General features: G+C 44.5%; 1 protein-coding gene across 12 annotated transcripts in view; it reads right to left on the bottom strand.

Moving 5' to 3' along the window:
- CEP170B (centrosomal protein 170B) overlaps nucleotides 1–11,545 on the bottom strand; it is a 59,758-nt gene that overhangs the window by 21,190 nt on the left and 27,023 nt on the right. For 9 of the 12 annotated variants that reach the window (XR_011151494.1, XM_069018431.1, XM_069018434.1 and 6 more), the window contains 6 exons: nucleotides 8,062–8,163; nucleotides 7,038–7,514; nucleotides 4,749–4,811; nucleotides 3,105–3,853; nucleotides 913–1,098; nucleotides 611–719 (listed from right to left, as the gene is read on the bottom strand). Coding sequence is in view for 11 of the 12 variants with exons in the window: in XM_069018431.1 (XP_068874532.1) it covers nucleotides 611–719; nucleotides 913–1,098; nucleotides 3,105–3,853; nucleotides 4,749–4,811; nucleotides 7,038–7,514; nucleotides 8,062–8,163 (1,686 nt within the window). In the remaining variant the exon portion in view is untranslated. The remainder of the gene's footprint in view (nucleotides 1–610; nucleotides 720–912; nucleotides 1,099–3,104; nucleotides 3,854–4,748; nucleotides 4,812–7,037; nucleotides 7,515–8,061; nucleotides 8,164–11,545) is intronic. The other 3 variants (XM_069018437.1, XM_069018441.1, XM_069018442.1) reach the window with 1 other exon arrangement.

The following is an 11,545-nucleotide window of genomic DNA, read 5'->3' as shown; positions in this document are numbered from 1 at the left end:
TTCCAAAAGCCAACAAAGTGCTTTTCTCCTTTTCTCACACACCAAGAGAACCACAGGGTCTGTAAGGTGTCTTCCAAGTTATGACGGGAGTCTGACGTCTTCCAACTTCCTTTCTTCCCCACCATATCTGGTTTTCTATGCTGATCTCCACCCTTTAAACCTGCCACTCAACAGAAAACCCTAGAACAGCCTAAATTCTCAGCACAGCCAGACACGGGAGAAGTACACAAAAACCATTCAAGTCAGGAACTAACTCCAAGGCTACATGCAGAGGGTTCTCATCCGGCATCATAAGGCAGTCTAAGGAATCACAGCTCAGGGCTGGTTAGCACCCAAAGCCCTTATAAGCTTTCTCCTTCCCAGGTTCCCCTTAGTCATGTCAAACCTAATATTTAAGAACCTCTTGAATAACTCCAAAATGCAAACCAGAGGCTCTCTCCATCTTCAATCCACTAGGAACAATTCACTCAGTGCTTCCCATCTCCAACTACTGTAGCTAAAACAGAAAATAAGCTACAGCCAGGCACACAGATGCCCTTAATTTCTGCTTTTTCTATCATCCTGGTTTAGATTCAGCTACCCTCAAACAGCGGTGTCAAATGAGACTTACCTGCACTTCCATCACCCTGCCCAGAGACAGATCCAGAGTCAGAGTAACTGTCCGCAAGGCTCGCCCACCTTGACACCCACTTCTGACTCCCTTGAGTGGCTGCAGACATCTACAATAAGGTGGGGAAGATGAGGTCAGAAAGACGGTTTGTACACCAAATCCTAGCCACAAAATTCTCCTCTCGTACAGACATCACTCGGTCTGCTCAAGATGGAAATCAAGCTAGACATCACATTTACATCCAGACAGTAAACCCATCTACACCTCCACTATCCCAGGAAATCCACCTGGACTGCCCGTACCTGCGCTTCAGCCTGAGACCCATTCACAGCTTTTGAGGAAAATGCCTGGAGCAAGGGTGACTTCTGACTAGTGCCATTTTCACTGATTAGATGCTGAGAACCGGAGTCATCTTTTTCACCTTTAATTACTGGCCTAAAGGCTGAAGAGATTCTGGAAAATTCAGGCGACTCAAGAACACCAAAAACCTGAAAAGATGTTTGCACGGGAATATTAAAATGCAAGAAAACAGAAAAACATTAGTCAAAAATCCAAATCCGTGAAACATTAGTCACACACAAACTATAATCCCAAGGGGCCAGAAACACTCGCCAGTGCTTCCATGCGAACTGTGTAAATCATTTTCTTCTGTACTCCACAGTAGCAGCTTTAAATATAATCATAGAATCCACTCACACTCACCTTTCCTCTCACCCTCATTATTTAGAGTGTTGCCTTTAACAGCAGTAACTTTCACTGAAAAGGAGTCCCTTTTCAGCCCAGAGAAATTTAGGATGAGTGTCAGAAACGTTATATACCAGCTCATTCACAAAGACTTAGATGGCGAAAATGGGAAAGCTCCATCCCCAGTGCCTTTCACAGACTGTAGCTGAGAGTGGGCTGAGCAAAACAGCCCTGCACTGCCACAAGGAACTGGGGAAGGATGCACCTGAGATGGGTGAGTGTTTGAACTCGTTGGACAGATTCCCCCTGAAGCAGGCCTTCCTGTTGGGGGTGACCAAAACTCATGCCTCAGAAGGGCTTGTTCCTCTCACTTGACTGCACGAAGATCAGAGGAAGATACCACCACAGAGGTTGCCTTGGATGAACAGAGACGGCCATAAAGATCTCTGCTTTCACTTCTGTTAAAAAAATGTGCATGCAATGGTGGAGGAATACAGAGAAAAGACACCTCAAAACCTAAGCAAGTCCAAAATTAATTTTCTTTCTTCCTGGACAGGAACACTGAGGTTCAGTTATCAGCTGTTTCACAAGTGGCAGGTCTGCACTGCACCAAGTCTACGGCACAGTCAATACCAGAAGCTGGTCACCTTGCCTGCCCAAGTCACATGGCTGCCAAGACTACTCTCCAGAAATACCTGTATTTTTGTGGCATATTCCCTCATATTTCCCCACCAGAAAAATTAGTCATCTAAAGTCAGGACTAGGACCTTGCTGTGGCTTAAATACCATGCCCTGAAAGCTTCCGATCACATTTCAAACAAGATGTAAGGAACAAATATAATAAAAAACAAAAGAGAGAAGCTAGATCCAGGCTCATAAACACTGTACACAAAGCTCTAAAGCCAGGTTCAATTAAGGCTTCCTTTAAACCTTGCCATCCTCCTGACTACATTTCACTAAATCTTCATAACAACTTGCCAGTTTTGTTTCCATAATAGACCGCAGATGAGAGTTAAACCTGAAAATCAGCCAAACTTTGGTTTGCCCTGCGGTTGTTTAGTTGGGTGGGTTCTTCTTAAACCTCCCTCATCTCTGGAGTCTTGTTTTTAGGCTACCATTCACTCTGCAAAATCCAAACAAGTACAGATCCATCTGGGATTGCCTCTGCCCTAGATCACACCCTTTGCTATCACAGCCAGCTGCCGCTTGCCCTTGCAGCAAGCACTGCCTTTCTAATCAGGCACAGCCAAATACAGAAACATCTGCCACTAAGGCTTGTAAGCACCAGCCCCTGGCATTTCCTGTGGCCTACCATGGGATGACGCATCAGTGATGGGCTGCAGCTCCCATCTTCCTGACAGTGGGCAGGAGATGATGCAATGCCAAGGCAGAGGCTTGGGAGCAGTCCTAGAAAGAGCAGAGCTGCTCCCAGCCACTGCTGTCAGCAGGATCAGCCTGATCTTTATTCAGGTGTTGCCCTTCCTCTAAACAGATGGCAAACCCACTCTTTCACTTTTGCATCCAAATTCATTTTTAAGCAAGGCAGCTCTTTGCCATGGGCATATCTTGCCTTCTTTGACTCTGTGGTTTTTTGTTTGTTTGTAATTCTGTTGTTTTGATGGGATTATTTAAAGACAAGCCTCACAGTTTGTTGCGGCCTATCCTTAGCACAGGTCACCCAGGATGATTTTCCACCCCTAACCATAACCCCCTGCTGCACCTAGTTGTATCCCTTCATGGCAATTTAATTCAGGCCCTCCAAGCCTTCAGCCCTCAGCTCACTGGCCAAGCACAGAAAAGCAGCATTTACCTGATCTATCATTTTTCGCGCTTCCTCCACCTCTTTGTCCTGCGACTCTGTCTCAATGGTGTATGTGCCGGTCTCGCTTACACTGTCTTCCTCATCATTCCTCCTGCCCTGGGCAGACTTCACTTCTGGAGGTGGAGCAGAGGCAGGCTCTGGTTCTGAGGATATAACCACGCGTGGAGCTACCGGCATGGGCAGAGGGGCTGGTTTCTCAGTGCTTGGCTTCCCAGACTGAGCCGTCTCACGCAAGTACTCGGCCATAAAATCCTGAGCCATTTTAGACTTCCTCCCAACGCTCCCATAGCTTTTGGCTCTGGGAGCAGAAGAAGATGAAGAGTTGATCCGATCCTCCGTCTTCTCCCTCTTGAAGGAGCTCGTTCTTTGGGTCCCGCAGGAATTGCTGGTGGCTTTGCCCGCCTGGGCTGCGAGGTGGGATGGCGGCACTGAATTTCCTGGCTTCTCCGCCGGCAACGCGTTCTTGCGCTTTTCAACCTTGTTCTTCAGCCCCGGATCCGTGTCGCTCTGGGATGAGTGAGCACTGTGCGTGAAGGACTGGGACCGCTTCTTCCGTGGTGTGTCCTCGAAGAACTCGATGACAAAGGCCTGCTTGTTGTGCAGCATCTCGTGGGGGTCACGCCTCATCTGGCGCTGCAGCCTCGTCTGCTCTGTCGGACGTTCGCTGCCCGGCGTCGTCTCCTTCTCTGCCTTGGGGTCTTCGGTGTCACTCTGAGTCCCGTCCTCGTGCCTATGGCCTGGAAACAAGGTATGTACATTTGACCTTCATACTCTCAGTTACTGCAGCCCTGTCATTACCTCCCAGCTGAATTTTATCATTTCAGATACAAGAAAAGCATTCTGTAAGATTAAAAAACTCCAAAGACATCTGTGTGGTACAGAGATTGCACCCCATCAGAAGAAATAAAAGAGAAAGCAGGTCTCTCCTGACCCCACTCTTTCACCACTGGTTGGCTACCAAGTTAATTATTTACTTAAAAAGAATTCAAAAAGTACTTCCAACCTCATGGATTTCTGACTTTGTAATGGTAATTGGTTTACATACCTAATGTCTTGTTTCCTTCTTTTTTCAATTTCAGTAAAAATTATTATATAATTTTGCCATTTTATTCATTTACTGTAGTCCAAGACCACCTCACTGGGTTCTCTCCTTTACAGAGCAGAAATATCTCTGCAGGATCAGGAAATAAAACCCTCGCACTGCATCCCATGAAAGTGAATGCCCATGATGAAAGACCAGGTCAGTGCATTACAAGTACATGCATCTCGTGACGCACCCACGTCACTCTCCTCTACAAGGGAAAACAAACCAGAGGCTAATAGAAAAGTAATTTTGCAGGATTCTTTACTTTTCCTGAAGATTTAAGAATCACACCACGACACCCCCATGAGTTACACCATCCTATCACCAGCCAAGCAAAGGTTAAATCATTACTTAAGAGTTCACTAAGCTTAAATTAAGTTTATAATTATTTTCACTTATGCTAGCAACAACCATCTTTACAACTGTCTCTATGGATCAGTGCCTGCCTGCCCCTCAGCACCTTAGCTCAGGACACTCAGAAAGTAAGTTGAAGTAAAACAGAAAGTTAAAATTAAAACAAAAGGTTAAAAGTAAAACAAAAAACAAACCTTTTTTTGGAGAAGGAAACGGGTGTGAAGGCACACAACACGATTCAGTCAACGACCAGGAACCTGTCATCGGGAGAACGGGGAAAGAGGTCTCTGCGCTCTAGACTGTAATATGTAGCAAGATACACTGGCTAAAACACCACGTGTTTGAAAGGAAAACTGCTCAAACCTACTTGGCAAGTTCTCCAGACTCATGGGTGAAGACCATTTATTACATCAAGTTAACTGTGAAAGATTAGAACTTAATGCAAGGTCCATTCAACCAGGAGTCAGTTCTACAAAGAGTTTCCTAACACACTCATGAAGAAAAGCCAGCAAACTTTGCATTGTGCCCTGAGGGCTGATAAGCTTCACCCTTGGAAGGGAAAGTTCTTAAATTAAAGGTCTTGGCTAAGAGCTATGATGAATGCAAAACAGTGAGGACACAAGGAAAACATGCACCATGCTCATGGATGCCCCAGCAGAACACCATGCCCATCCCCTCAAGGTGCAAAGACCTGAACCCTGCAGTCTTGATACCAGGCTTTACATTCATCACATTGTTCCTGGAAGTGAACAAATGTTACCAGAGAGCCCCAATGGTGGGCATCTCTGATCCTGGAGACCCAAACCTCGTAGGCAGCCAGCAGTAGTCTCCAAGATATCTTCAAAATTAGCCCTGCCAGAAGAACACGTTGCACAGCTATCGTAGATAAATGATACCTGCCAAAGTAGAGTTGGAACAACTCCTCAGGCCATTAACACTGCATGTTTTAATCAAATGTCCAGCGTTGATTTCTTGATATGCAAATTATGCACTGAATTACCTCAGCTTCTTTCCATGCCTTATGGACTGTAGAGAGGCAAATGAAGCCAGTCTCTAGAGTTCCTGTGCATCACAACAGCAACAGTTGCCCAACTCTCTAGTTTTCTCCAAAGAGGAAAGAGCAAAACCACTGAAGCACATTTCTATCCCTGACAATGTTCTCCAATAAGTCAACAAAATCCAGTATGACAATAACATAAAAAATCCCAACACACAAACCCTTTCATTATACAGTCACAGTGCACTGAAAATAAAACCCTAAATACCCATACAGGGAACCTCAACCCTGTCCCTTATTGGGAAGGACTAGAACCAAGAAATGGCAACAAAGTAGCTCAATTTCCATGCCATGCCAAACCCTATGGCTGAATATGAAACATTTATGAACATACAGGGTTCCCAAAAATATGTACCCAAAACAGCAATTTGGAGGTGTAAAACTTCATATTATGACAAGGTTTGGGGATTTTTTCCAAGAAGGTCAAAGCAAATATTCCTTTAAGAGAAAACGAGGTATAGCTCTGTCGTGGTTTAAGTAGGGCCTCAAGCACAAGTAGGTCTGGTAACCTTCAGTATGACTTTAGCAGCTCAAGCTGCAGTTCAAAACAATAGCTTTTCCAGAGGCAAGGCAGTGAGAAGGCAGGAATCAGTGGTCTCCTCCGAGCTGTTCAGTGCATGGCCCAAGAGGGAAACCTGAGCAAGTCCAAATCTTGCAAAATATATTCAAAGTTGCATCAGCATCATGTAAGTCCCACCAGCTGCAGTAAGAACTGGGCTCCACACTTCACCTCAGATCTTTGAAAATCCCCAAAGAATTCCTCAGTGACAGACTTAACAAGACACAGGTCCACAAAATCTGATGTTTTTGAACAGAGGATTTCAGACAAGCTTTAGGTTAAGAGAAGAAACTTTACCTACAAGCACAACAATTTCCTCTATTGGGGATCATGTGTATCTCAACTCTACCAGTAGTCTCTGTGTCAGGATCTTCTGTCATCCAACCAACTGGCTCTGGTCATTACCAGATGATCACACTTAGACATAGTACAACAGGATGATCATGCTTAGACTGCTCTGGACTACAGTTAGAAAGTCATTCCATCAGCTAGGAGAAGCCAAGAGAACAAAATTCACTGAAATACCTGTGTTTATCAGCCTGCCTGACCACATGGAAATTATTTTAGACATTTAAAATCCTTTTTTCAACCAGTTACTGCTGAGCTGGCATTATAGACAGGCGTAGAGGAGTCACATTAGAATGTTCCCAAGCCAACATCACACATGACTTCAGGGCCAGGTGAAGAGCATGCTAGCTGCATTCAAAATATTAACAGTCATTAAAGTAATATTCTTCATCTTGCAAATTTGGAGCAGAGATAATTAAGTCCAGTTCTCCTTGACAGGAGAAGGGTTTTTATCTTTTATTATGCTGCATTTGCATGGCCAACAGAGCACTATGTCCACATGACAAGACATTCACTCACCTTTAAGCGTCCTTACATGAACTGGCAGGTCACTCTTGGTACTGTAAACATCATCTCCTGCAGACTGCCTTCTCATCAGGCTTGGGTCATTCTGGACAAGCCAGTCAGCCACTTTGCTCTCTGCTGACATCACCTCTGTATGAGCTGGTTCCTTACTGAAGGGTCTTCTCTGTCTGAGCGAAAATTTAGTTACATGGTCTTTTATCTTTATTTTACCAGGGGTACCATCATCAAATTCAATGGTGAAAGAGGCATGACTCTGTACAACAGGGGCTACCACAGCATCAACATCCTTTGTTGGGATCTCATGGACCTGTGTTTCTGGAGATTTTGATGGCTGCTGAAATTCTTTAGTTGGAATCTCAAAGTAACTTGGCTCTCTCCGGAAGGCAAACACAGATTGTTCTTGGGCATCTCTATAAGTAGAAATATTCCCATTCAGTTCCTCTTCATGTTGGGTTATCTCTTTTGATCTCTCTACAAAAGGGGGGAAAAAGGATAAAATCACATTTTTTCAGTACTACTCATTTGTTTCAACTTCTTGAAAAGTCTACTAATCACAAGCCCTCTCTGCTAGAGAACAGATACACTGTGTGTGCATTGAAATAAAACACTTCTTTGCGCAGTAGAGCACATGCTTGATAGAAACATCAGGTTTACTGCACAAATGAAAATAAGATGCCTCTTCCATACACACAGATTGACAATAACAGGAATGTTAAGACTAAATGGCTCCCAAGGATGATGAGGTGAGAAACTGCCATATAACTAGTTCTCATACAAGTTCAGTGATTTACTCCACAACTGCTGTTTCTAATGGTCAAATATTTTAGGGAAAACATTTTAATTCTCCCTTATTCCAGTTTCAGCAGCAGCAACCTACACACAGGAATGTGCAAATACAAGCACAAAAAAGAAGCGGTAATTAAAGTCTTGAAACAGGATGGCTTCACACAGTAAATATCAAAAGTGCGCCAAAATTTTGTGTCCCTTATGTTCTCCCACCCCACATCACCTCCATTACCTGAGTAATGTTCCTCTTGCCTTCTCTCCTCCTTGTTATTTGCATCATCTTCCCCCCACCAGGAGGGCTGCCCATAGAGAGGGGTGCGGTAAGTATTCGTTTCTAGAAGAGGAAAATCAAATACTTTAACATAGAAAATATCAATTTACCAGGTTCAACCACACGCCAAATGGGGAAAAACAGCACGGTCAGATGAGACCATGAACCTGTTACACCATGGGTATAGCAACAGCAAACTATACATAATAATATGCTTAGGCTTTTCTCTGTATCACCCTTTTTTCCTGTCTACACTCTACTGCAAGATAACTAACTCCACCCCCCTTCCTTGTCTTTCACAGATGTGCTTCCCAGATACTGGCTTTTGTCTCTTTCTAGTCTTATTATTCACACAAAGTGGAGGATTTTTGGCAGGACAGACTACAAAATGCTAACCACAAAACTGTCTTCAACTCACCTGCAAATCAGGTGAAAATCTGACTTTTTTTCCTCACCTTAAATGGGAAGACTTTAGCTCCACTTTTTTTTGCCCCACCATGCCCTTGGATGTGTCCAGACTAGGGATTCTTCCACTATTTACCACTCCCACTCTAAGTGACACACATTCCCCAACAGGAAATTCTCAAATCGTTACAAACTTAGGAAAAATGATAAAGCCATCTCCTTACACATTCATAAAGAAGTAGTAAACTCTTGCCCTCTAAAGCTTATAGTAAATCAAGTGAGTTCTAGAGTAATTTTAGGACAGAGATTTTCCTCATGGAGAATTTCCTCTAGAAGAGCCAGGCTTACATCATTTCTCTGCTCAGTGAGCACTCACTGAAAGATCAGGGCTTCATTGCAACAACTGGCACCCACTCAGTGGAACTGATCCACTGCTTCTCATTTTGTATCCCACAAAACAAGACTGTGTATGGCAGTGCCTTGGGCTGCTGCTGTTTATGCAACAAGCAGAAAGAATACACCCAATTTGCCTGTGGTACAGTTAATACTATGGTTTTTTCATAGATTAAGAGAAGCAAATAAAGTAGCTTTTGTTCTTTCATCTAGAGGTGATAGAAACACCAGGATAGGTCAGGGGCTGAGATTAAGATCCAGCTTTGTTAGGCTGCTTCTGCCTCTGCTCATAGTAGCCATAACTGGCCATGTCTTAAATGCTGGCTCCAGCTCCAGAGCCATAGCTGGGCTTCTACTGCCAGCTGCTGCTCGGCTTGTGGTTTTCAAACCACACACTGCTCTGTGCAAAGCAGCTCTCAAACAGTCCTGCAATTTTGCATTCCCTGTTTTAATAGGGACATGACAGAAAGCAGTCATTAGCATAAGGGAAGTCATGAGACGAAGGGGAATTAAGTAAGTCAAATTAAAAAAGAAGCCTGATTTTATGCTGCTGTTTCTAAAGCTACACAGACCCAGTGGCCACTACTTCAGATATTTTTGTTCTAGAATCATTCCAGATTTATAAGCTCATACATTGACAGTCCACAGGCAAAAAATTTTACTTTACAGACGCAGCCCACAGGCCCTTTTCAAGAGACCTCCTTCATGTTTCAAAGTTAACCACGCAGCCTCCCTTCACACTGAGGATCAAAAGAGGCTGCAAGTATTACTCTCCTCCCTGCCTAGGGTGCGTGGAAGATAAACCATGTTCCTATTATGTGGGCGGCCTTTGAAAGTTCAAAGGAGGAAGCATTTAAGCATTTCTCACCATGATAAATTGGAATTGCCAAGCAATATGTTTCATAACTGATGAAGGTTAAACCACTCCTGGGATGGGGAGGGGTGGGATTAGAAAACCTATTCACAAGGTTGTCAGTGAACAGAGCCACTCCAGTGTAGGGTTTGGTTTCTGCTAGGCTAAGAGCTTCTGTCATATAGCCCAGCAGAAACCTACCATCCTTTTTCCATGCTGTAACTCGCCCACTAGACCCCACCCCAACCATACAGGATCTGCTTCACCAACGTCAGGCACTTCTTTTGGGCACATAATGGATTACTATCCTCTGACTTGCAGCACAGATCTTAGGGTTGATGGCCAAGAAGCAGCTATCTGGGGAAGCCAGGGGAAGGAGATCAACACTTTAACACAAATCCATTAGCAAAAGCCAGTTATGTCTGAGGTAATTTGTGCCTAAAGGGATCAATTGCCCTATAGATGAAATGCAAAGACCACCTGCACTCAACTGTTGCACAAGCAGCATCTTTCCCAAGGATGGGTGCTGTTACTGCTTGCATCTTGGAAGGAGTTGCCTCATTACAGCTCATCTCTCCAGCACATCCCAGCCCCAAAGGGATCCCAAAGGCCCCCAGTCTAGAAGATGCCAGTGATCTACTTCAAGGCAATTTTGTGCCCAGAGAGGCAGAAGTGAGCTAAGACAGCTCACACCCATCCTGTAGGACAGAAGTCTCCCCAGAAACTGCTCCAAGATCTGTGTCTGATCTGTGTACAAACTACAGGAGCTTCTGCCTTTGTCACCCAGGAGCTTTTCTACTATAGGGAAAAGGCAGCCAGGGGAGACTTCTGGTCAGACCTTTTCTGTTGATGAGGAACTTTGGGATTGCAATTGACGCTGAAGGGGAAAAAAAGGATTTATAAAGAATAATGAACCAGCTCCTCTGCTGTCTCAAATTTCCCTGGGCCTTAACAGGTACTAAGAAATTTCCCTAACTGCCCCTCTGACAAAAGCCAGCACAAAGTCAAAACCCCAGGGCAGGTCTAGGAACACGTAAAAAGAGTGCATCAGGCTGGCCAGAGTGCAGAGATCTGGGGCCATCAGGGTGGGAGACACTGCACTGCACTCACTGCACAGCAGGAGAAGGTTCCTCATGCCCCATGACACAGTGCTCACATGGCCCCACCTGCAATGCCTGTTACAGCATCTGTGACAAAGCTGCACATTTGTGTGTGGGGGTTTCATTCCTTTCCTCTCCCAGCCTCCACAATAAACTGGAACTTCATTTCAAAACTGTAAAAAGCACAGATGGAAAGCTGAAGAGTCAGTATCTTGCTATTCAGGGACAGTTTCAATATTTTAAGAGCAATTAATGTTTCCACTGAGCACTCATATTAATTTGCATTTTGAATAACATTGTCAAGTGACACAGTCACCATCATTCTTGCCTACTGCTGAAAGCAGCCAGATCCTGAGCCAGATTCATCTGGCTTCAGAAGAGTGTTGTGGTTTAACCCCAGCCAGCAGCCAAGCCCCACACAGCCACTCACTCGCTCCCCCACCAGCAGGATCAGGGAAAGAATCGGAAGGGTACAAGGTAGAAAATTCATGGGCTGAGATAAAGACAGTTTAATAAGGAAAACAAAAGCCATGCACAGAAGCAAAGCCAAGCAAGGAACTCATTTACCACTTCCCATGGGCAGGTAGGAGTTCAGCCATCTCCAGGAAATCAGGACTCCATTACACATAATAGTGACTTGGGAAGACAAACACCATCACTCCAAACATCCCCTCCTACTTCCTCCTTCTTCCCC

The sequence above is a fragment of the Aphelocoma coerulescens genome, chromosome 5 (genome assembly GCF_041296385.1).
Source record: "Aphelocoma coerulescens isolate FSJ_1873_10779 chromosome 5, UR_Acoe_1.0, whole genome shotgun sequence".
NCBI lineage: Eukaryota > Metazoa > Chordata > Aves > Passeriformes > Corvidae > Aphelocoma > Aphelocoma coerulescens.
This window is presented reverse-complemented; position numbering and strand designations above follow the sequence as displayed.